At 43.0% G+C, this 26,692-nt stretch overlaps 1 protein-coding gene across 6 annotated transcripts in view; it reads right to left on the minus strand.

Annotated features, from left to right (window-relative positions):
• The window catches only part of ano10a (anoctamin 10a), a 134,757-nt gene that overhangs the window by 80,926 nt on the left and 27,139 nt on the right, over nt 1-26,692 (minus strand). For all 6 annotated transcript variants that reach the window (XR_003981316.1, XM_030395030.1, XM_030395028.1 and 3 more), the window contains exons 2-13: nt 22,366-22,433; nt 21,183-21,335; nt 20,892-21,089; nt 20,442-20,576; nt 6,154-6,273; nt 5,648-5,832; nt 5,046-5,430; nt 1,868-1,923; nt 1,670-1,744; nt 1,078-1,266; nt 748-939; nt 102-230 (exon numbers count right to left, since the gene is read on the minus strand). Coding sequence is in view for 5 of the 6 variants with exons in the window: in XM_030395030.1 (XP_030250890.1) it covers nt 102-230; nt 748-939; nt 1,078-1,266; nt 1,670-1,744; nt 1,868-1,923; nt 5,046-5,430; nt 5,648-5,832; nt 6,154-6,273; nt 20,442-20,576; nt 20,892-21,089; nt 21,183-21,335; nt 22,366-22,433 (1,885 nt within the window). In the remaining variant the exon portion in view is untranslated. The remainder of the gene's footprint in view (nt 1-101; nt 231-747; nt 940-1,077; nt 1,267-1,669; nt 1,745-1,867; nt 1,924-5,045; nt 5,431-5,647; nt 5,833-6,153; nt 6,274-20,441; nt 20,577-20,891; nt 21,090-21,182; nt 21,336-22,365; nt 22,434-26,692) is intronic.

A 26,692-nucleotide genomic window follows, 5' to 3' on the forward strand; every position in this document is an offset into this window, starting at 1 on the left:
GCAGCTGCTGTGTGACCAAACACACTACTGTTAATATACAGATAAAGACTGTATGAGATCGCATAGGAGTGTCTTTGTGTATGCATGTGTTTAAGAATTACCTCAATAGCCACTGTCCACAGTATAAGCTGTGTCTCTGATTCGGTGAAGTAAGCCTTGACTTGTGGAGACATGCCAATCAGCGCACAGTTAGTGACAATGGCGATCACACTCATGGCTTCAAAGGCAAGCTGGACACAGGGACAGAAATAGAGCAGTCAGTGTCAACAGTCAGAGATTTTTAGTGCCCACTGGGCACAGTGCAGAGCTACTACTGTCTTTCTAATCACCTGGTATTGTTGAGATTGGAAGAACATGTTAGAAAATAAGATAAGACAATATTTTTTCCCTGGAGCAGCATAATATTCTTGCAGATAGTTTGGTCAGAAAACATTTTAAACATAAGTGAAATATGGGAAATGTTGCGAGGATATGCATGTGCGTGTGTGTGTGTGTGTGTGTGTCAGTTACTGGTCTCGTACTATTTGCCAAGGCTATTGTCAGCATGCTATTATAGCAATTCAATAATATTTTAATAATAAAAACAATAATATTTGCTTTGGTCTGTACAGCACTCTGTACTGAAAATAAACACCAGGCCATGTGTTCAGCTTTTTATTTCCTAAAAATAGTATCAACTTCCTGAACATTTCAAACAAGTCGACAAATGTTGCTAAAGCGCACTAACATAGTCTTTGCCAGTCTCACCTGCCAGACTCCTATGTTTGCAGCTGGGTCGGAGAAGGGTCGCTTGAACACACGACACATCTTGAAGGCATCAGAGTAAACCTCTGTGACATTGTTCAGCACCACTAGGACAGCAGCCAGAGGGTAGGTGCAGGAGAACAGACTGACGTAACCAAACAGCAGGAACAGCTCCAGGTAGTCATCAAATGTACCCTGAGAGAGGATGAAACACGGACACAACCATACAGATGGAAACATAATTTCTTCTTGTGTATTCACTAAATTTGTGAAACCAAAAATCATAATAGCAAAGTTCTTATCCAAATCTGAGTCAAGACCTTGTGTACCTACCAGGTATGTACTCATGTCGGCTTCCAATCGGACCTGCTCGGCCAGGGGAAGCTCTTTCTCCTCCACAGTTCTTCTCTTCTGGACTTTGCGAATCATTTTCTTGTTGCGTCTTCTCTGGAGCCAGTAGGGCAGAAAGGCCTCCATGAACTGATTCAGGATCTGACTGGTGATCAACAAGGTGGCCAGACTCTGGATACAGAGAGGAGAGCAGAGGATGGAAAAACAAACCAGGTGGAGCAAGAGGAGGAAGGATGGCAAGACAGAAGAAAAAAATACATAACAGAAGAAGTGGGATAAAGGGAAAATAAGTACACAAGTACACAAAAACAGTGATGATAGGAATTACAGAGGGATAGTGGTGGAAGGAAGGACAAATGGAAGGTGAGAAAGCAGAATGGTATAAAAAATAAAAACAAAGAAATAAAAAAAATGGGTTTGGAGGGAAGAGAGAAAGAGGCAAGTAAACTGATGAAAATAGAACAAGAAAACTAACAAAATATGAAAAAAAATGAAAAATGGATGGATAAAGGAAATGAGAAAGAAAAAAGAAACTAAAAAGAGTACAGGAAGGATGGAGGGAAAATAGGCCTACCTGTCTGAGCAGCACCATGTCCTGCATGACAAAGGCAATGTAGAACAGCGAGGCAAAACAGTTGAAGAAGTTGAACTACGAGGGAAACAGTCAGGACAGCGATTGTAAGTCAAATGACAGAAAAGCTACTGTCTGATCACTGAAGGATGAAATTGGCCGTATCTTGTCGTAAAAGAAAAAAACGTGATTCATACTCACTACTAATACTTTGAGGACCAAGTGGTTCTGATACGAAGACTCTAGCCTGTGATTTTCTAAATAGGCCGAGAGGAAAACACATTTAGAGCATGTCAGAAAGACAAGTGAACTGCAGAGATCCTCAGCTCTCTTATATTACTCACATCACATTTCCTCACTCCTTCAACAGAAATACATTTAAGCATTCAGCCTATCACAGCCTCCCCATTTGCATGCTGTAGCAGACTTTCTATAACACATTTGCAGACTCCTCAGGATTTCACTATGATGAGGAACCTTAAAATATGCATCTCTCACACTAAAAAAGACTGTGAATGGCATTATGAGGATGGAGGTTTTCACTTTGGCAAGTGTGTACCTGCTCACACAGTACTTAGACGAGGTCTTGTAAATGAAAGAGAAAAAAAAAGCTAAAAAACCAAAGAAACAAAAGAAAAACACACCGACTTGAATTTAACTAAGGGTGTGCAACTATGAGGAGTAGATGTCTTTCAAATAACATTACTTGATAAATACTTTTGCGGAGTTGGACTTCAGTAACGTCAGCTTAAATTATGTATAATTTTTCCTAAAGGGACAGTTTAACCCAGGGACAAACAGAGGGGGTCATGATAAGGAGGTGTGAGTTCCAGTCTAATAAGTGAGTGATCCAAGAATGCCATTGCTTTTATACTACTATGCTCAAACCATGTCTAAAGCTTGCCTTGAAGGGAAATCTGTGAAATCTTGAGTTATGTGGGCGGTAAAAGTCCTCCACCTTTGGGTTCAATATCCTCCAAGTGTCAAATAAATTCAGATCAATACAGAGCTCCCTGGGTGTCATGGCCATTTTGGATGAGCATGTGGATTTGAGGGGGCTCAACTCTGGTTCAAAAAAGAAGTTTACATCTCCACCCAGAATTACAAGGGGCGAAATATAAGGGAATAAATATGCAAGAAAGCTGCAATTTGAAATAGAAAAAATCCTCAAATGTATTGGTAGAATAAGCCTTTCCCCATATAAAAAAACTGAAATTATGACACATCTCCCTTCAAAATGCATTTTTTCTCATCTAAAAGGCAAACTTTTATGTAGCAGGATCGCCACATCTCTGCTTTTGGATTAAAAGAGTGAAACACATTGCCCACCCAATCTCTCTCTCATAGGGGTCCCTTTTAAAAAAGCCAAGATGCACAAAATGCATATGCTGCAACATATATGTCCACAAAAATGTGTTGCTAATGAACATTGAAATTAGGCAGAAACAAATAGTACTGTCATGTGAAAAAAGCAGCCGGCAAACGACATACTACCTCTGCTGGCAGATCAGAGGTAGAACGAAATTGTCTCCTGATTCTGCCTCAGTAACTTTCATACAGATGGCAAGGCGGAATATCAGCGCAATATTTCTGTCTTAAAAAGGCAGCTTGAACAGGGCTAGAGTTGGAGAAAGGGGTTTACCCTAAGAAACTGCCAACAATTGGTAGTTTCAAAGTCATAGTTGAATATTCAACTAATTTTAACAATCTAGATGAGGCAACAACTACAACAATCACATAAGATTTCAGACCAAGACTTTTTTTTAATGAGAACTGTGCTTCATGATAACAAAACTAGAGATGCACCGATCAGGATTTTTGGGGCTGATCACCGATCACCGATCACCGATCACAGCTACAAATCCATAAATTCTTCTATATTGTTATCTTGTGTAAGTTTCATATATTTAATTAATGATTCTTCTTACACAACATTGACATTGTATTATTAAGTATAACAATTAGGAGATGAGAAAGTATCATGAATTGACCACCGTTTTATTGCAGGCTGAGGCAATGTGCAATATTTCACACTCTAGAGACTCTTAGAGACAACTTGGACTCAGCTTACATAGAGTAACTGTAGCTTACTAGTGGGAATGCATGCAGTCAGGGTGGGAATTTCATCATTTTAGGGGCAAGTCCATTTGGCCTTCACTTTTTTTTTCAGGGGCGCCAAGGCCACATGACAGGGCACAAAGGCCACTGAGTAAAATGTGTTGATTAACCTTTCAGACTGATACCATAACATCCTAATTTATAATAAGACATGGATTGTGTATTAACACATTTTCTAATACCAAAATCAAGTTAAAGTTACATTAGAAAGTAGTTTTTGTTAAGTAGGGTTAGGGAGAGGTGAGTTTTGTGACACCACACTGAATATTAGTGTTATTGAATATATTTTGTAGTTTCTCTTTTCGGTGTTGCACTTTGTAGACGGTCCCTGCGCCCTCGTCTCACAGCTGGCTGATCATACAGACCAGAGTTAATGTCCAGACGCTCGTTTTGATTAACATACGGTTGTAGCTCGTTGTCTACCTTACTACGGTAGGAAAGAGCCGTCAGTTGTGTTTTAACAAGGTTTCACTTATGAGTTATTGATCCGGGAAGTTCGAATCTGTGAATGTATTTCCAACTTTACCGGACTAAATCCTACCACATAAGTCAGTAACGTATCATGTCAAAACCGGCTGCGCTCGCTCGCTGTGCTGTAAGTTTCGTTCTTCTGTTTTGAGACGCTTTGAGAGGCTTTCACGTGAGATCATCGTGATGATGAGACTCCACCTGCGCGAACCGCGGACTCACTGAAGTTACTGTGAGTGACTACTGTGCACTCAGGTGGCTGTAATTAAAGGCAAGCTCGCTACGCTGACCGGGCCAGGGGCACAGAGGCCACTGTTGGCGGTACGATGAGTTTTTTTTTCACGGGGCATCAAGGCCAAAGTGCGGGGCAACGGCGGCCATGAAATTCCCACCCTGCATGCAGTCAATGCACTGTCTTTATACTTAAACGTCATCTGATCGGCCTGATGTGATCTATTTTGAGAACTCCGATCAAAACTGATAGGGGCATTATCGGCCGATTGCGATCGGTTGCCGATCAATCGGTGCATCTCTAAACAAAACTGATCTTATTATCTAACAAAAAACTTAATCTCTGTAGGAATAATTTCCATACTGTTGTTGACACTTAAAGTAACAGCTTCAGCTTCAGATTTTTTGAATTTGGTCTAAAATACCAGAATTCCCTTAAGATGGAGGAATTGGGATAACAGCTTTAAATAATCAATCCATTGTGAAAACCACAAGACTGCTTGTTTCAGATGTGCATGCACTGTCCACTGTGGATACTATGCATTAAACAATTACTACTTACCCCACTCAGTGAGGAACTCAGCAGCATATCTGTAAATGAGGTTCATTATCTCTATGACCACAGCGTAGATAATACTGGGAATGAACATCAGTATTCCTGTCCAGAAGGTGGGCTCCTCATCGTGGAATGACAGAACCCATCCCTCCATCTGAAAGTAGATCATCATGATGTAGAGGGACAGGTAAAGGCAGAGCAGGACGAAGGGCAAGGACACAAGGTAGACACGTAGCTGCCTCTTGGCATTGGGGTAGAGAGGCTCCTTCCGGCCGGTCACAGGGTTAAACCCGAGGGTGCCGTGGAAACCAGGACGAGGTTCTTCAAAGGCCTTCTTCCTGCTCAGCGTGCCCCAGCGGTAGGCTAGCGAGGCACTGAAACGCTTCCATAACTGGAGGAGGAAACATTTAGCAAATGGATTACCAGCTTTCACTAGATTATTATTCATTCAAGCTACAATATATTATGCCTAAAGTAATGTATATGGCTGCATTAGACCTTCATTCATTTTTTAGAAATTGTTTAATGGTCTCATATTTTGAGTCCTTTAGACTAATTCCTCCTCAGCTGACTCAGGGTTATAATGTAGGCACAATCACTATCCATACCTCCAGGATAACAGTGCACCAGACCAAGTTAAACACAGCAAAGATGACATATTTGTCGTAGTCCTCCCAGTCAAACAGGTAGTAAGGAACTCCAATGAGAGCCATAGGCACCAGGGCAAACGTAAAATACTCCAAGAAGCCAAAGTAGAGGGCCTGACCCTCACCATAGTAGTGTCTGATGTTATCTGGGGATAAAGAATGGAGACAACAGTTATGGCTAGAAACATTAATTAGACTTAGAAAAATGAAAACATTAGAAAATTATCATAAGATGAAGAGAAATAAAGCATCCACAAAGTTAAAGAACAAGTCGGAGCTGGAAGTTAAATGGAGAATTCTGATGATCACTGCAAAGGCAGAGGTACTGAAGCATATTGAAGGAGTAACAATGAACGATCTCTGAATAGATTATCTATGTATGTCAAGAAAAATATTCATGCTGGATAATGTGGATTGTGTGCTTATCTAACAGAAAAGAATACGGGAGATAGCTTTCTTCCACTTACCAAGAGGCTGAAAGGACAACTTCACCTTCTTGTACCATGAGAAAGACAGTCTCTTGAGTTCCTCCTGTCCATGGAGAGGAAAGATTTGGATCAGGATCCCCTTGGACTGCAGTCTGCGAACTAAGATGTAAACAAAAGAACAGCATATCACTTCATGTGTCGTCACACCATCATGCCATACGTTTCTACTCTAACTATGTCATGGTTAACAAAAGTCTTGTGTATACAGTGGGTAGGTTGGGTCTGATCAAAGTTTGAATCATCTGAATGATGTTTTATGGACTTGTGAGTGACATGAAAACATCCTTGCTGCATCTTAAGCCCTCAAGTCTGTTTGTCTGAAGTTACTTTCCTGACCAAATATAATTCTCTTATATATCAAGGCCAGGCAAGCAATAACTGGAAGCCAACTCATTGAACACAAAGCACGGTCTATAGCAATAACTCCTATTGTCTAATAAAGATTGACTCAATATGAGCACATGGAAGTTCAATCATTTCGTCTGCCATTTCACAAGTGCATCTTTTGTCGACAATGATTTAATTGTACTTTAACATGATTTGTCAAACACAGGCACTCAATAGAGGCACCCTATCTCAACTGCAATTTAATTGCTTTCTTATCTCACAAGGGAAATATTTTACTGCATTTGCATATTTATTGTTTCCATACTGCCGCTACAGAGAGAGTGACAGAGACAAAGACAGGAGCAAAGGTATGGAGGCAGTGGTGGGGGAGACATGCTGTGTTCAGTCTGCTTCCAAGGGGAAATGGAGGCAGTGTTGCGCTGCCTTTAACAGAACTAAGAAAAATCGACACGTGCAGGAGGAAAAATAAAAATATGTCACATCTGCTGAAATATGAAATATCTGTTACAAGCTAAAACATGTGCTAGAGACAAGAGGAAAAAAAAACATTGTGTTAAGTGTAGTTTCTAAGTGGACAGCAAATTGCTTCTTTTGTTTGACAAACAGTACAAAAAAGAAGGTACTCAGTATAAAAACCTTACATGTAATGTCACACTAACAACAATAGTCACTTCCAAGTAGATAACTGGCAGTTGATTAGCATTGCAGGTATATATGAAATCCACTATTTTTTTTAGCTGTGGATGTTTTTGGCAGTTACTGTAAAGTTTAAAGGTAACATAGTAAAACATGGTGGTCCAGCGTATCTGACGTTTCTGGTGTGCTTATTTTATGTATTGTGTTGCTTTAATAGTATATAAGGTATCGACCCAACAGCAACATCTTGGGCTTACTGCTAGTTTTGGATAAACCAAGGTGTCATTACTGTCTCCCAACAGGAACATTTGTTCTCCAACCTAACGTTAGTGAAAGTGTTGCTATTACCAATCAATCAATCAATCAATCAATCAATCAATCAATCTTTGTGTGGTGGCAATTAAAAACAAAAGTGATGTTTCTTACACTTTCCGGATTGAGGTCTATACCAAGCTCCTTGATTCAATTATTTATGAAGAGAGACCCACAATTTTCCCAATGAGCAAAAACCTGTCTACAGTAGCAAGTGCCTTTCAACAGGCAGACACCTCACAGCAGAACTACGCTCAATGGTGGGCAGTAGCGATGTGCGGGTCAACCCGTAACCCGTAACCTGTGGGACCTGGGATCCAACCTGTGGGTCGACCGGGTTTGGGTCAACTTTGAAACAGTCTTGCCCTGAGAGTTGGCCCTCCAGTGTTATGCCATTCGTTTAAGCCACTGGGCTGTGACCATGCCCACAAAGGAAGAGAGGAAGGCGAAGGAACAAAAGTACATCAGGGGAGCACTTCAAACCTGTGGCTACCCAAACTGGACCATTGTCAGATTCTCTAAAAGATCCGGAGCGGACAGAGAGGAGACGGAAAAAACTTAAGAACATCGTCATTCCTTATGTCGTGAGAATATCTGAGAAACTCAGGAGGATCTTCAATAAACATCAAATCAAGGTTTACTTAAACCTACCAACATGCTGAGGCAGAAACTTGTCCATCCTAAGGACAAAACACCCATACATAAACGAGTAATGTAGTTTATGCTGTTCGATGCAGCCAGGACTGTACAGATGTGTACATGGGGGAAATAAAACAACCTCTCCATAAATGAATGGACCAACACAGGAGGGTCAACTCCTTAGGTCAAGACTCTGCTGTCCACTTACAATATGATGGAGAAAAATTTGTCCTTTGAGGACCACAATGTGAACATCTTGTCCAGAGAAGACAGATGGTTTGAAAAAGGAGTAAAATAATCTATCTATCAGTGTGTTTACATCACACTCAAGAAAACCAAATTACTGTGTTAGTCCGACTATGATTGGATTTTTAAGATGCATGTATACACCTTAGTCTGATTAAAATCGGACCGGATCGAATTCTCATAGTCAGGTTAAAACACCTAGATTATTCGATCAATAATCGCATTACTCGTACATGTACACGTTCTGTCGGATTGGATTCAGACTTTGCGTTCTGCACAGGCTCGAGATTTTTTTCCCAGGGCCGTGAGCCGGAAGTAGAAGGACGATGGCGGCTGCCGTGGCGTCTTTCCTCTGAAATTACCGCAAGCAAGAGCGCCATTGTGCATCCCGTTTGTGTAATTATAATGTACACCATATATGAAATGTACAAAGATGTAGCTTCGTCTCGCTCTTCGTACGCCATCTTTCTTGGATGCCGAGGCAGTTTGTTGTTGCTGGTGACGTAAAGAGGTCAGCCGGAGGTGGCTCTGTTACCACTAGCTGAAATGGGTACAGCGCCACCTATCATACCGGGGTATGACATACTTCGGCCAATAATTCAATTTTCTCACCGGCATGTATACTCGGACAATTGCAGTTGTCTGATTGAGTAGCATAGTCGAACTATGGCTGTAATCTGACTTAGCTGTGCATGTAAACGTACTGTATGTCAAACTGGAACGACCATCTTTGAACAGAGGAGGTGGACTAAGACATCACTTATCACCCACCTACAATGCTGTACTGAATTCCCTCCCCCGACAGCTTAAAAAACATTCACACCTGGGCTAACCTAGCCCTAGCAACCAACATGAAGGCCAGTTGGGTCAACGACCTACAAGTGGCCCTGACAAGTCAGAGCTCACAGATGTCCTTAATGAGTCTGCGAGGACACTCCCACACATAGTTTAAAGGCCTGCAACTCCCCTCCAGTTAGTTAGAATTGAAGAAGCCTCTTGGATTAAATGTCTTCAAGAAACTAAAACATGTCCAGTTGTCTACGATACAGCACCATAACCTAAATGACTGGAAACCTTTGACAGAATGAATAATTAATAACCCATTATTTTCATAATTACATAATTAATTGTCACATTATTATCGTAATACGTTAATTCCTATATAAAAAGTTAAAAAGTTCGGGAAAAATGCTCATCACAATTTACCAGAGCCTCAAGTAACATCTTTAAATTGCTTCTTTTGTCCAACCAACAGTCCAAAATCCCAAAACTTAAGACTCAACAACTATTATAAATAACAAAGAAAGCAGCAAATCTTCACATTTAAGAAGCTGGAACCATTAAATGTTTGACATTTTTGCGTGAAAGACGATTTAAATGATTCATGATTATCAAAATCACTTTACTAATTGTTGCAGCTGTAGTAGTAAGTTAATACAAACAGTTAAATTACAGACACATCAAAAAAAATTTCCAGGGATCGTACACATTTTTCAAGGTCAAGTTCAAGCACTTTTCAAGCACTTTTAAGGGTTATTTTCAAAAATTTCCAGCTCCTTATCCCTGGGGTAAATACATATCTACAGGAATCTATATACTATGGGTGTGCATTGGCACTGCCCTCACAATTCGATTACGATTCACCAGGTAACGATTCGATTCAATTTGATTCTACGATGCATTGCGATGCATCAAAATTCTACTGCACACAACAAGGCAAACTTTTCATCAGTCATGAGGCAATACAAGCAGTCAGATATTGAACAACAGATTTTATTGGCTGCTATGTCTCCTGTTTCCCAGGTGTTCTCCCTGTTAATCCAAACCCGCGGATAGTTTATAATCATACAGATGCTGATATAATGTGTAGTGATTGAGATCCTGACCCACCAAACATCCTGGAAAGTGACAAAGTTAAGTTTTTCGCGTTAAATTACATAATTATATATAATCACCATCAGTAAACAGGACTCTGTCTGACTCTGTCACTCGCGGGGATGGAGGCTGTTTTCTGGGGTAAAGTTCCCTGAAGTCACGGTCTGGAGGGCTGACGTTCGTGGTGATTTATTTTCGTCACAAACACTCAGTGAGTTAAAGTTTTTTGCCGGTGACAGATTTTTTGAGCAAAAATGTGAGGAAGAGTCGGTAGGACAGGCGGAGGACGGACAGGAGGACAGGCACTTCTCAACGTACAGCTGTGGTATTTGTTTTCCTCATATAAGTTGCCAAAGACAGTTACAGTTACTACGTTACTGTTGTTCGGTCCTGTAACGTTGCTTTGTGGGACATTTCTCTGTATTTAGTTGAGTGAAGGACCTGTGCAGTTATCAGACTGCACAACCGACACGCCCTCGCTCCGCGCCTCCGGATTATCCGTTCATACTGGGACGGCTCACCAATAATGCGGCCCTGATATTGTTGTTATGCTAGCTAGTGCTGCTGCTTAGCATGTAGCTACAGTCTGCACAACGTTGCTCTGGAAATGCCCCTGGAAGTAATTGAAACTTCACAACTTTATTGTCCACTCAAGGCCAGAAAATAAACAGTGACATAATCGATTATGGCACGTTGCCGCATCGATGCTGAATCGTACATGCCCCGCATTGCGATGCATCGCCGAATCGGTTATTGTTGACACCACCACTAAATTTTTTTTTTTTAACTTTTTATCACAATTATGTACATTGTTTTATGCTGTAAACCTCTAAAATTATGTTTTATAATAGTAAAAACTTGTGAAATTAAAGGAGAACACAAAGTTTTATCCAATAAAAGGGAAGCCACTTGGCGTTCCTCAGGCACACTAGCACCGAGACAAAGAGAGACCTGAGAGTAGGGCCCTATGATTTCTGCGATCACGGAATTGGGACGGAACCGCAGAATTGGCCAATTAAAACAGAATCTACTTTTAACGCAGAATATAGCGGAATTTGACATAATTTCACTGAAATGCTGTTTTCGTATAGAAGAGCAGTGTTGGGGTTTGTTACTCAAAAAAGTAATATATTACACATTACACATTACTCTCAATAATAGTAATGCTTTACATTACATGATTACTCCCTGAAGAAAGTAATTAGTTACATTACTGGTTACATTCATGTTGCTCCATGGTTCCTTAGCAACAAGCTTTGTGTGTGTGCGTGCTGTCTCTGTAGGTGCTTCCGGGTGCTTCATTAAGTTTGAGGTAATAATAATAATAACAATAATTCATTTAATTTATATAGCGCTTTTCAAGGACCCAAAGTCGTTTACAGAGATAGGTACACAGATAGCAAACAAAGATAATACAAAATAGCAAACAAAGATAACAAAAGACAAAGCACGACAGGGAAACAAAAGCAATGGTGGGGCGTGGAGTAGATAACGCTGGTACAGACAAACAGACAGAAACAGGTACAACAATAGTCAAGAGGTGGGGGGGTGGATTGAAGAGCGGTGGGGGGCTGATGAGTGAGGAGAGTGGAAGGAGAGTTTAGAGGGGCGGGTCAGGGGGAGAGGGCAGGAATGAATGTAGTTATGGATAGGGGAGGTCGTAGGCTTGTGCGAAGAGGTAGGTTTTTAGGCGGGATTTAAATGTGGTAAGTGATGGAGAGTCACGGATGGGTTGGGGGAGAGAGTTCCAAAGTCGAGGTGCAGTTCTGGAGAAGGCTCTGTCTCCAAAGGTTTTGAGTTAGGATGGTGGTATAGTCAGAGTGATAGAGGAGGAGGATCAGAGGGCTCGGGAGGGGCGATGGGGGATAAGGAGGTCAGACAGGTAGGGTGGGGCCAGGTGGTGGAGAGCTTTGAAGGTCAGGAGGAGTACACTGAAGTCAATGCGTTGTTTGATGGGAGCCAGTGGAGGGTGTAGAGAACGGGGGTGATGTGTTCACGGGACCGGGTGTGAGTGAGGAGGTGAGCAGCAGAGTTTTGGACCGTTTGAAATCTATGGAGGGAATGAGAGGTGATGCCAGTGAGGAGACAGTTGCAGTAGTTGAGACGTGAGGAGATGAAGGCGTGGATGAGGGATTCAGCAGAAGGGGGGGAGAGGCAGTGTCTGATTTTGGCAATGCAGCGGAGGTGGAAGTAGGAGGTCTTGACAGTGGAGCTGACATGGGGATCAAAGGAGAGGGTGTGGTCAAGGATAACGCCATGGTTACGTGCCAGGGGGGAGGGAGAGATGATCGAGCTGTCGATGGTGAGTGAGATGGGTCCAGTTTTGTTCAGAGTGGATTTGGTGCCAATGAGGGGGAGCTCTGTTTTGTCACTGTTGAGTTTGAGGAAGTTCTGGGACAGCCATGTTTTTATTGCAGAGATGCAGGTCTCGATGTGGTTGAGTGGAGGATTTTGGGTGGGTTTGGTGCGGATGTAGATCTGGGTGTCCTCAGCCTAACAGGTTGAGGTTGAGTTTGCGGGATGAGGACAGGGAGGCAGGCCTTGGTTAGAGCCATTGGGAGGGGGTCGAGAGAGCAGGTGGTTGTTTTGGACGCAGTGATGATGTCCGAAATGTGGGAGGAGTCAATGGGGGAGAAGGCAGTGAGAGAAGGGGGGGGGCGGGTGGTCTGGGAGGGGGAAGGGGACTGGGATGGTGGTGGTAGAGGAGTTGCCAACGGCAGCAGTCAGGGAGCTGTTGATTTGGGAGATTTTATTGTTAAAGGCGAGGAGGAAAGAGTTGCAGAGGTCGGGTGAGGATGGTGGGTTGATGTCTGGCGGCTGGAGCAGTTTGTTGACGGTGGAGAACAGGATGCGGGGGTTCCGGTTGGTACTGTTGATGAGGGTGGAGTAGTGGGCGGATTTAGCAGCTTGGAGAGCATCACGGTAGGAGGAGATGTGTTGTTTGTAGGCTTCAGCGTGAACGGTGAGGTGGGTTCGTTTGTGAAGTCGTTCAGAGGACAGAGGACGTTTTCCAGGGTGCAAGGGAATCAAGTGAGTCAGAAAGGATGGAGTTGAGCATGATGGCATAGTTGTCAGGGGAAGAGGGGGCAGAGTCGGGGGGAAGGCAGAGGATATGAGCTGGGAGAGGGAGAGTGGGTTGACTGATTTGATGTTGCAGTAGGAGATGGAGCGCTTTTTGGGATTATGGGGGGAGGGTAGAGGGGCGGAGAAGATGATGCATAGATGATCAGAGAGAGGGAAGGGGAGGGGATGTGGGTTAGAGATGGGCAGAGAGGCGGAGCAGACGATGTCGAGGATATGGCCTTTGGTATGGGTGGGGAAGTCGTTATGTTGGGTGAGGTGGAAACAGTCGAGAAGGGAGAGGAACAGTTCAGACAGTTCAGAGAGAAAAGATGGGTGTGGCTTCGGGGGACGGTACCTTAGAACAGCAGTGAAAGAGTTGGGGAAGGAGAAGGCAAGGTGTTCGAAGGATGAGATAGATGGAAGGTTGAGATTCAGTTCAGTGATGGTCAGGGATTGTTTATGGAGAACGGCAACGGCTCCCCCTCTGCCGGAAAGGTGGGGTTTGACAATGTAGCTGTAGTTGGAATGAGTGGCTTGGTTGAGAGCATAGTAGTCCAGGGGCTGTTGCCAAGTTTCACAGAGGAGGAGTAGATCGAGGTTATTGTCCAGTAGCAGTTCAGATATAACAGGTGATTTGTTGGAGCGGGAGTGACAGTTCAGTAGTGCGAGGGAGATGGATGGAGGAGCAGGGGAGGGGGAACAGAGGTTGTTGAGGTTGGCAGTACAGGAAGTGGGAATGACGGGGGGGCGAGAGTTAGTCCAGAGTGAGGGGATAGGTGAGCCATGGGGGAGGTGTTGGTTGCGAGGGGGACCAGAACCTCGGTGGATGAAGCAGCGATGGCGAAGGATCCCAGCTTTGCCAGCTGCGGTGGCAGCAGCAGCAGGGAGGCGATGGTTGTTGTTGAGGCGGTGGAGGTCAGCGGCAGTGTAGGTGAGAGGGCGCAGAGTTGGTGGAGTAGAGGAGAGGGTCAAGAGAGTCTGAAGTAGCAGAAGTGAAGATCCAAGGTGGAAATGAGTCAATACAGATGGAAGACGGCTAGGTAGGATGTTGGCAGCGGCTAGCAGCTGGATAGCTAGAAGCTGGTAGGCAGTGAGTTGTGTGGGCGCAGCAGTGGACCAGGGGTTAAAGTTGGTGGAGTGGGTGATGTTGGTTGCCCCGGACCGTACCCGCACGGCATGCAGGGCCTACATTGCCATGTCAGCAGTCAGCTAGGCTAAGGCAGGCGAGCTGGCAGGGAATGGGGATTCCCCCCAGGTACGCCGGCTGGATAGCGAGACAGCTGGGCTGATGTTATTAGCGAGGCACTCAGCTAGGCTACCGCTGACGAGCAGGAAGGGAGTGGGGGCTCCCCCCCTGAACGCCGGCTAGATAGCGAGACAGCTGGACTAATTTTTTTAGCAGGGCACTCAGCTAGGCTGCGTTTGACGAACTGGCAGGGAGTGTGGCTGATTGTTGTTAGCAGCACACGTAGCAGGACGGTCACGGGTTGGCACAATCACCACCACAAACACAGAAACTTACTCACCCAGGTCCAGAGCAAGCGATCCACACACTCAGAGACACAGGTAGATCCAGTGGAGGTAAAACATATAAATCCAGTGGTGGTGGAGGTTTTGCAGGCTGACAGTTAGCTAGCTGGCTAACAAAGCTGATAGTCCGGGAGTGTAGGAACGGATGAGGGAAGCGAGCGGAAACCAGGTCCAGAGCGAGCGAGCCACACACTCGGAGACACAGGTAGATCCAGTGGAGGAGAAACAGATAAGTCCAGTGGTGGTGGAGGTTTATCCGGCTGACAGTTAGTGAGCGGAACTGCGAGGAAGCGTGATGAGTAGAGAAGCGCAGACAGTTAGACAGCTAAACTAACACAGAGACGAGGGGATAAAACAAAACAAAAAAGAGACAGGCAGACACAAAAACGTTGGATGGAGACAGGGACAGAAGCGGCAGTCAACAAACCAGACGCCAGCAGTGCTCTAACCCGGAAGACAGCACGTAGACAACACAACAACGTCATGACAGGCTACAGCACGTAGACAACACAACAACGTCACGACAGGTGAGGAGACGAAACCCTTTCACATCAGTGCCCACACTGTTTTAGGTCGTGTTAGCAGCGGTGGAGAGAAGTTTCCAACACGGACAAAGTGTGCACCTTACAGTCAAGTTATTTTCCTTACCTTCAACAAATTCAAAGTAATGTTTGTATCTCCAACCCTCAAAAGTGGCTTTACACAGCAGGGGGTCTTCAGGCAAGTCGCATGCAGCTGCATGTTTTGCTTGTGTTGTTGACGCTGCCATTGTTATCCCATCTCCCCTTGTTGGTGGAGACAAACCAATCGGTGATGGTGAAAGATACCTCGTGCCAAACCCCAACCAATCACCGTTCCATTATCGATGGCCCCTGCCTCCCTCCCCCCAGCCCCTTGTGTGTGATGTGTAGGAACACCAGCCCTTATGTCTCCATCACGAGGCTCTCTTGCCCCCCTGTTTCTCCTCCTGACTCCTTCTCTCTTCCCTTCTCTTCACTTCTCTGGTCTTCTCTCATGCTTAGGCTTCGCTCTCACTTTCGGGTCCTGACGTCGGTCAGGACTTTGGCTCACTCTCTCTCTCACTTTTGGGTCCTGACTTCGGTCATGACTTGGAGTCTTCTTCTCCAGGCTCTCTTGCCCCCCTGTTTCTCCTCCTGACTCCTTCTCTCTTCCCTTCTCTTCACTTCTTTATTTTTAATTTTAATTTTATTTTAAAGTAATCTTTACTTTTATTTTTGCAACAAGCTCTAAGAAAGCGAATTGAATAACTACTTTAAGTACTCTACTTTTATCCATGTCTTTAATAGAGCAAATTCTTTTCTTTTTGATTTTTGATTTGATTTTAATATAACTTTAAAGTATCACCGCCTGATCCAGAAGAAGTTGAATTAGTGAAAGGATCAGAACTTGAGAACCACCTTGAATCATCAAAGAAAAGTCTTTTTCAAGACTGTGATAATCTGATGAAGAACGTTGCAGTCCATCGTCTGCCTCAGAAGCCGTGCAAGGAGTCTCCACAAAAGGGACTTTGTTCCCAGCCGAGATCGACTCTGCCCCCAGCGCTCCCAAGGCAGAAACCCCGCTGGGCCTTCGGACCAAGAGTCCCTCAACAGAGTACCGGCCTTCCCTCTGGCTACTGGACCGACGCGCTGTGCCGTGGTCCAACCCAGAACTCTCAAAGAGACCAAGCTTCAGTGCCTCCTGACGCCCAGACAAAACAGGCTGAACGTCTTCATACAGTTGGATCCACACACGTGAGAATGAGTGGTGTCTAAAGTTCTGACTCCTGTCTAAAGTTCTGACTTCTGTCTAAGGTTCTGACTTCTGTCTAAAGTTCTGACTTCTATCTTATAAACTTAAGAAAGTTGAGGTTAGGGTCTTGTTAGTATTAAAAGATTACTCCCGTTAAACTTAATATATAAAAACCCGACCCTTTAACTTTACCATCTGCCAACGGTCACGTAATTTATTTATTTCTAATTACAGTCTTTACCTTTTCTGTTATCTGTTGTTTGTCCTAAAATTTTCCGTACATTTATGTTACCCCAAATTATTTAGTCAATAAATATATATAACCATTTGTTTTTGTCTGGAACTTAATTTTGATGTGGAGAATCGATGGATACGTGCAAAGAATTCACTGCTTCAGAATATTGAGATTGAATAAATTGATTTGAAATTGATACTCTAGCTGCCCAAGTCAAACTTGTACAGTTAGATGTTTGGAATAGTTCCCTCCAGCCTATTCTAGTAAATCAAACAATGGAGGTGATGCCCCTTCTACGAGTGTAAAATTAATCACCAGTGATTAATGACCTTGATTATCAAGCAGTGATAGTCCCCTACATTTAGACCTATGGTGCCTTCCATTGGAGGCCCGCATAGCCTACCTACATGTCCTACAAATTTGTGGTGCCCCATGTGAGGCACAGTTGATTACCAGTAATTAATTAATTACCAGTAGTTAATTATCCCTTTGTATCAAAGTAGTGTCTCCTACAGATGCATGCGACTAGCAATGTAACGTAAGGAACGAGCTTGGCGAACTGTAATGTGATTACTACATTCAGAACAGTAATGCCTTACACTACTCATTACTGAAAAAAGTAATGTTATTACAGTAACGCGTTACTTTGTAACTTTGTCACTTTGTCACACGTTACACCCAACACTGTAGAACATATGTCTGAGGAAAACTGCACGGAGGGAAGCAAATCTGGGTGGCACAACAAGCCTCCTCCCCGTCAAAACAATGTAAGCATGGCAAAGCGGCTGCTCGACATTTACCCCCAAGTACATAGCCCAGCAGTTCCTGAACAACTTGTATGTGTCAGGTGAACTGTTGTTTTGCAAAGAAGCAGACCTGAGAAATCATAATTAAAGGTGTAATGCTAGAGAGTTAGCCACCTGTCTGACTCATAATATTGGCATATAATACCAGAGTCACTCAGTGCGTTTACATGCACGGCTTAGTCAGATTACAGCCATAGTTCGACTATGCTACTCAATCAGACAACTGCAATTGTCCGAGTATACATGCCGGCGAGAAGATCGAATTATTGGCCGGAGCATGTCATACCCCGGTACGCTAGGTGGCGCTGTGGTGTACATGACTAATTACGCAAACTAGATGCACAAAGGTGCTCTTTCTTGCGGTTGTTTCGGAGGAAAGACACCACCGCCGCCGCTGTCGCTGTCCTTCTACTTCCGGCTCACGGCCCTGGGAAAAAAATCTCGAGCCTGCGCGGAACGCCCAATCTGATCCGATCTGATGGAACATATACACGCAGAAGTAATGTGACTATTAATCGAATGATCTGGGTGTTTTGATTCCGACTATGAGAAATCCGATCCGGTCCGATTTTAGTCAGACTAAGGTGTATACATGCATCTTATAAATCCGATCATAGTCGGACTAACAGTAATTCGGTTTTCTCGAGTGTCATGTAAACGCACTGACTGTTAACTGCTGCTAACAGTAGCTGCTGTTAGCTAGCTAGCCCCGTTAGCCACAGGCCTCTTAGCTGTATCTGCCGGGGCTGGGAGCTCAGAGGACAGGGAGAGGGTTGGTGTTTTCACTGCTAGCTGGTTAGTATTCTAACTTGACATAATGTCACAGGTATAATTTCTCATTTTGTTGGTCATCTTTGCTAAATTTTTTTTATATATGTACAACTTAAATTTTCAGAACAATTTTGGTATGCTAACATTTACTGGATCTGCCTGAGAGCTGACCATGTTTTTTTTATTAAATCAAACCCACAAAAACACAAAATATACTACTGTATGAAGACATGATGCAGACCTGCCAACCTTGTCAAAATATTTTGAGTACCACTTGTGTTGTGCGGCTTTTTTTCGCAGACTTTTGCAACTTCATTGCTTTGCACGCGGTAATTTCCCCATTCACTGGATGGAAATCGGTTATAAAAAACAATTAAACCTATACTTTTGATTACAACATTTTTTTGATTACGACATTTTGCACTCATCAACAGAAAACCAAAAAATGATATGTCCTTATCATGACAGCCTTTCAATGGAACACTGAAACACTTTCAAAACATTAAAATGCTGTTAACAAACCAAGGTAACTATATTATTTATTTATTTTTTATTTTGTTGACATGGACCCTCTTCTTTTTGGCAGGTCTGCTGCCCTGTCCCTCCCTGTCTTCGTCTCTCTCATCTGCCATGGCAGTGGTTGCAAAACTTGCTGCAAAAGATTTGTTGGCTACATGTTTAAACTGTATAAATAATCACATTCCTCCTTATATACAGGCCTACTCTATCTGCAATGGATATATATAAAGGCTAAAACACACACACACACACACACACACAGATGCACCGCTGCCTCTTCTTTCTCTTTTTTCTTTGACGATGCATTGGGGTCATTAGGGGAAGATGATCGATACATTTGCTAAGAAAAAACACCTCGCAAATCTTTTTTTTTCCTTTTTTTCCACTTAAACTTCAGCTCGAATGTTTCCACAGTGAAAGTAACGTTAAGCGTAAAGGTTCACATTTACCAAAAGCTGGCAGGTCCGCTGACACACACACACACACACACACACACAGTTTACCTTTTTAAGTGCCAACTGCAGCGAGTGGGGAACGGAGGACGGAGAGGGAGGCAGAGGGCAGGAGGAGGCAGGGAGGAGGGGGGCGGGATGTTACGCTACAGGTTCAGTAGACTCGTTATTCTCCGCTTTTCTACAATGATTGGCTGAAACTGCTTCACCACGCTGCTGCATCGTGTTGTCAGACATGAGTACCGCATGTGCACATTTGCCACAGAACTCACATGTCTGCAGCTTTTTGCGTAGTTTAGAGGGGCAAGTCGTACCAGCGTATTTAAATGTCAAATTGCGTACTTGCTACGCAAAATGTGTACAGGTTGGCAGGTCTGCATGATGAAGTCAAAATGTTTTTGATGCACTTTAATGTACTGTACGGTACAGCATTGAGGAAATGAGTTTTTCACCTCAATAAATTTAAGGTAGTTTCTATTTAATTTGTGCACATTTTAGTCATTTACATTAAAAACACACTGTTTTTGGTAGTATAAAAAGAGTAAAAGTTAAAAGAACGGGATTCCCAAATATCAAAACGGAAAAAACGGGATTCCCAAAAATTAAAACGGAAAAAACGGAATTTGGGAAAAAATAAAACAGATTTCATATGGCCCTATGAGAGTACCCTGTAATTTTCTTTTTTGACGTAACTTTTATGAGCTGTTCGTTTATTCATCAAAGTGTATTAATATTGAACGTGTCATCAGTCCAAATTGCATCAAATTCCACCTTCTCCTCAGCCATCCTTCTATTGCTACCAGGCTGCATGTGTGATGATACACACACACACTGATTTTATTTCTCCTTGTAATAAGCAAACTATCCAGTCTGATCCCAATTTTGCCAAGACACAGAGTTATGATGTCAAGCACTTTCAAGCACTTAAACTAAAATCCAAGCACTTTTCAGACCTTGAAACACGACATTGAAATTCAAGCACTTTCAATGATTTCAAGCACCTGTATGAACCCTGAATGTCACTAAACTGATCTGACTAACTGAATTTCAAAGTGACACAGTGAGAGGTGGATAGACACTTACTGATAGATTTCCCAGGGTAGAGCTTGACCTGGGTGTGTCCTGGTACATGAGTCTCATCTTTGGCTCTTAATGTGTCCAGCTCATGTTTTATGATGTACTGGCACTCAGCCATATTGAGGAAGCTGTCCCCATCCCCTAGAGACAAAGAGCAGAGCAGACACAGTGACATTCACAACAAAGGCATGTTAACCAGCTCAGAGGCTGTAAGGCAGCTGATTTAGAACCGTGACCATTGCTGCGCTCAATTCATTTTCTGCTGTCTTTTGATATTGGAGCAAATTGAAAGACATGGAGTTGTGATAGACCCAGATACATGCTGAAACAGTCTCAGTGTTGATTTGTGTCTCTCTGTGTATGTTATTTGGTTGTCAGCCACATTTCATTTGACACATTTTGTTATAAAAGTAACTCACAAGACAAACAGCAGCACAGTCTTCTTCTGGACCTTACCTTCAAAGTCTTTAAAGTTGTGTTTGTTGGCACAGGTGAAGCCTCTCATGGATCCATCATTGCATTCTTTGAAGAGGCCCACCTCCTCAGCACCAGAGAGCAGCCTCTGCCTGGTAGCCCCCACCAGGAACATGTTGGGGTTTTCCTTCTCCTGAGCCCCGACTCCAGGGCCTAGTTGCTCCACCAGCAGCTCAGCACCTGGGAAAAATGCCAGGATTAATAACACTGAATGGTAAAACACACAGTCGAAAGAAATCTTTGAGTTGAGTGGATCAACTCCAACATGCACACCTCCATTCTGCTGTTGGTCTCTTATCCTGCTCAGTATCCATGCAATGGCTTCCTCCTTGGTATCTGAAGCCAGCTCCACCACCACCAGAGGAGTGAACCTGGGGCCACTGCTGTCTAATGAGCCCTGCAGCATCTTCCCCTCTCCCAGGGCACCTGCACCACAGATGAAAGAGATATTGACGCCTGAGTTCATTTTCTGTGCTGTTTTTTAGGGTGAAGAGAGGATTTTACATATTATTTATATCTATGATGTATGATAACTTATAAAAAAAAATTGATGTAATGTATTACAAAAGTTCAATTAGAAAAGTTTAAATTGTAGTTAATATTATTCACAAACTAGACAAACAAAATCCCCAAATGTACTCCATACATTTCTCATCTGTGAAACTTTGATATCACAAATTTCAAGACTTGGGGATTATTGTGTTATTTAATAACATCAGATTAAGATCTATAAAGGTCACCTCCACAAATGTATTAAGGGTTAGGGCAGGGCGTTTAGGAGCTCAACAGCTTTGGGAACTCTCTGTTTGCCTCCTTTTTTTCAGATTCGGTGCCGGTGAAGAATACTCTAAGTTGTTTGGTTATCCAGGGTTTATTGTTTGGAAAGATCCTTCATTTTTTGATGGGAATGATGTTATCCACACAAAAGGAGATGTATAAAAACACCATGTCCACTTTCTCACTAATGTTTGTGGACAGGGAAAGAAGGGAAAGAAATCCCAGTCTGTGGATTCAAAGAAAAACCCATTCCTGACTGGAGGGGGACCCACATTTACATTTGACAATGTCAAAGTAAATATTCAGGAACTCACACTGACAGGCTTACACAAGGTGTGTCAAGAGCTGCACTGCTTCAGTATGCACAGTATACTCCCAGGAATAAAATAATTTTATAATCACCAGCACACTCCTTAGTCTACTACTATATGCTGTACATGGTAAATGGATTTATTCCACATCCATGGACTGTTGGGGCTGTGTTCTGGAGAACACATATAGACTACTGACAGAAACAGCTGACACACGCACGCATGCACACGCACGCACACACACACACACACACACACACACACACACACACACACACACACACACACACACACAGACAGACAGACAGACAGACAGACTGACGTTAAAGTAGTTGTGTGTGTATCAGGGCAGCTTGGTCAGTACTCACCCCGATCCATGTGTGTAGGAAACAGCTCTGTTCCAGCTTTGGGGCGGAAGCTGGCCTGTCGTGCTGATCTGTGAATGGCCAGATTAGATTAGAATAAACAGATCTATGTAGGCTGACAGATGAGGCAGACAGACAGCTGTTGCACCTGTTAGACTGAAGTTATGCTCCATGTGACGAAGCAGCATAACTAACTCCAGTTGTCACACCCACCAAAGTTACAGTCCTATTCCGTCACTGCTGTGGACATGACTCACTGCCGCCTCATGCTTCCTATTACTTTAGCAACGATGCCAGCTTGACTTAATGACATCTTTGTTTGTTCATATGTGGTTCCACAAACATCCCTAAACAGGGTCACTCTGCCTTTAAGAGACTAATGACTGTATTTTAAAAGTACACTTTAAAAAGTGCGTATTTTAAAAGTGCACTTGTAGTTTTGGGGAAGAACTTTTAACCAGAAGAGGAAGGGCGTCACTAGCCCCATTAACACTGCCCTTTGAGTGCGAGGATCCTGCACTAATTCTCCCAAACCTCCTCAGTGTGAAAGTCTCAGATGTGGTGAGGGGGGAAAATTTGATCTGGCGCTGATGCACCTCCGCAAGTAGTATGAGAAGCACAGCAGAGGCGAACTGAACCTGTGTGAAGGGATAAGCTGGCAGCATGGAGTGGGGGCATGTCAGTCTGAGAGTGTTCACAGTGTGATAACTACACAGATCCTTCCCTCAACAAAATAAAGAGAAATGTCCCACAAAGCAACGATACAAGACCAAACAACAGTAACGAAGTAACTGGTCGTGTCTTTGTTAACTTATGAGGAAAAAAATACTGCAGTTATACGTGGAGAAGTGACTGCCCTCATGTCTGTCATCCCGTCTGTTCTGCCGAATCTTCGTCACATTTCTGGCCAAAAAACAGTGCCTGTCCCCAGCAGAAAACTTTAACTCAGTGTCTGTCTCCTTCCACTATTGTGTTGTTGTAGTTACTGTTGTCACGGTGACGGTCGGTCCTCCTGACCGAGACCCTAACCCTAACCCTCCCGAGAGACGGAGTCAGACACCATTCTCATGGCCCTATAAAATCTGTTTTATTTTTTTCCCAAATTCCATTTTATTTTTTCCCAAATTCTGTTTTTTTCCGTTTTAATTTAATTGAGGTGACTTACACATTTCCTCAATACTGTACCGTACAGTAAAGTAAAGTGCATAAAAAACATTTTGACTTCATCATGTCTTCATACAATAGTATATTTTGTGTTTTTATGGGTTTCATTGAATAAAAACATGGTCAGCTCTCAGGCAGATCCAGAAAAGCCTCCCAGCCCAGGCAGAGTCAGCTAAGAGTGCTGTGGCTAACGCGGTTCGCTAGCTAACAGCAGCTACTGTTAGCAGCAGTTAACAGTCGCTCTGGTATTATATGCCGATAATGTGAATCGGACAGGTGGCTAACTCTCTCGCATTACACCTTTAATTATGATTTCTCAGGTCTGGTTCTTTGCAAAACAACAGTTCACCTGACACATAAAAGTCGTTCGGGAACTGCTCGGCTCTGTACTGAGGGGTTTATGTCAAGTTTCTCCGATTTTTCGCCGATAAAAACGGAGCCATGGGCAGCCGCTTCGCCATGCTTACATTGTTTTGACGGGGGAGCTCAGTCTGTGGGGAGGTGGGTCAAGATCTGAATCACAACACATTATAACAGCATCCATATGATTATAAACTGTCAACAGTTTAGATTTACAGGAGGTCACTGGGGGAAACAAGGTGAAAAAACACACAGATGTCTGACATGTACCATCACGCCTCTTTTGGCTCCACCACGCCGGCTTTCGGTGTGAATTTCACACACTAGTTTATCTTAAGCTGGAGCTGCTTAGCTCTGTGTGAACACACAACAGCGGAGTAATGATGAACGGCTGCTGCAGCAATAACACAGGGACTGTGTGAAAAGGGCTAGTGACTGATTTTTATGCCTAAACAAATTAAATAAACAAACTCTCTTCATTTTCATGAATGAATGAAGTGAATAAACAAACTGACCTTAAAGGACAACACAATTTGATGCTGTTTTACTTTGGTTATATTTGCTGGACCCTGACAGTTTTCTATCTTCAAACAATGTTCTGGGACCTTTTTTTCCTCTGAGAACAACTTGTTTGTCGATAAGGAAAAACAAAAATATTTCTGAGCTTGTACTGTTTCCACATTAAGATTGTTAATATCAAAATCTTGTTTAAATTTTTTTTCTCTAAATCTATATAGTGCCCCTTTAAGAAGCCAGCTGTCAATTTCCATAGACCAATAAGTGGACTTCTGACACACCAAAATACTAGCAACTCTGTTAATACCACATTTTTAATATAATTCTTGCATATTTCTACTGTAAAATGTTATTAGAAATTGTTTATTCTAAATATTAAAATTTTACATATTTTATGAACTTTATCACATTGTATTTTTCATAAATGTAATATATATTTAACAATAGCTTTAGGAAAAGAATCTGCTCAATTAATTGCGTTCCAACTTCTCCATTAGATGGCCTGATAATAGTGCTTGAGTAAATTTCAAAGAGGCACTAAAATTGACTAAAATCTTAAATTCTGCTAAAAATTCTGAGACCCTGGCACTAGGTCACTGGAGTGCCCCTGAAATATAATCTGTTATACAACATAGTAACTCCAGGCATCTTACTGTGTGTCCCTACCTCATTCTGGCATTTATACATTTATAACCACAATTGTAAAACTGATATTTCAAAATGTATCTTCTATCCTATCTATCCTGTCCTACAACCTCATTCTAAAACTGAATTGTATTAAAACAAATACTAATTAAAACTGCGAGCAGTGATGAACGGGCCCTCGCAGTCCGTGCGTGTCAGGCTGTGGCGTTGTCGGACTGCACACTCACCTGTTACAAGCATGTCATGACGGGGAGAAAACAAGCAGCGAACGTCACGTCAATCGGATGATGTTTGTCTAACTTCCTGTGTCCAGTGGGTGGTGCTATGGATATGACACAGTATTGATGCACAGATCTATAAATGGCGACTCCCTCTAGATTCCTGAGAGATTTGGCCAAGATAGGACATTGTATGAAGAAGTTACGAGGACATGATGCTTTACGGCGAAGGATTTGAATTGACTGCTCCACTGCGGCCAGCAGGTATGACGTAGGATAAAGATTTCCATAACTTTTCATCTTCAAGGTCAGAGGATGATACTGAGTGACTGTGAAGTCAGTGGTGTTACATCTGTAGGAGGAGATCATTTAAGTACGAAGATTGGCAATATTTCAAAATGGCGGCCAAAAGCAAAATGGCTGACTTAGTATTGATGCTGAGATTTATTCGGGGAGACAGCCTCTACACTTATGAGCAGTTTGGTGTGGATAGGAAATTGTATGTTAAAGTTATAAAGCCTTGATGTTTGACCGCAAGGGGAAAAAATGGTTTCCACCGCACCGCCCACTAGAGTATGACGCAGCTGAATGATTTCCATAACTTTTGTTCTTCAAGGCATGAAGAAGATAATTGAGTTAATGTGAAGACTGTGGTGTTTAAGCTCTAGGACAAGATAATTTTCAAAGTAGGCATGATTTGGACAAAAATATCGCCACACATCAAAATGGCTGACTTCCTGTTGGAGTGACGGTATCATTCCAAGAGAGTTTTTTGTGTGTCTGGTCATGAGGAACATGCGTATCGAATTTCTTTCTTCTACGCACTCGTGGGAGGCGGGACTGAACAATAGGGGGCGCTACAGAGCCCGCAGGTCACGACGACGCCCCATGACAACACAGATCTGTTCAGGGCAACTCCCTCTGCATTCCCTGAGAGATTTGGCCAAGATAGGACATTGTATGAAGAAGTTACGAGGACATGATGCTTTACGGTGAAGGATTTGAATTGACCGCTCCACTGCGGCCAGCAGGTATGACGTAGGATAAAGATTTCCATAACTTTTCATCTTCAAGGTCAGAGGATGATACTGAGTGACTGTGAAGTCGGTGGTGTTACATCTGTAGGAGGAGATCATTTAAGTACGAAGATGGGCAATATTTCAAAATGGCGGCCAAAAGCAAAATGGCCGACTTAGTATTGATGCTGAGATTTATTTGGGGAGACAGCCTCTAAACTTATGAGCAGTTTGGTGTGGATAGGAAATTGTATGTTGAAGTTATAAAGCCTTGATGCTTGATGGCGTGAAGAAAAAATGGTTAGAGGCAGGTAGACCTGCAAGGTCCCTATTGTAATTGGAAGGAAAGACATTTTCTTCTACAAGTTTGACTGCAGTTTTGGATGCCTGAACATACCCAAAAACTCACCA

This window comes from Sparus aurata, chromosome 17 (assembly GCF_900880675.1).
Source record: "Sparus aurata chromosome 17, fSpaAur1.1, whole genome shotgun sequence".
Classification (NCBI taxonomy): Eukaryota; Metazoa; Chordata; class Actinopteri; order Spariformes; family Sparidae; genus Sparus; species Sparus aurata.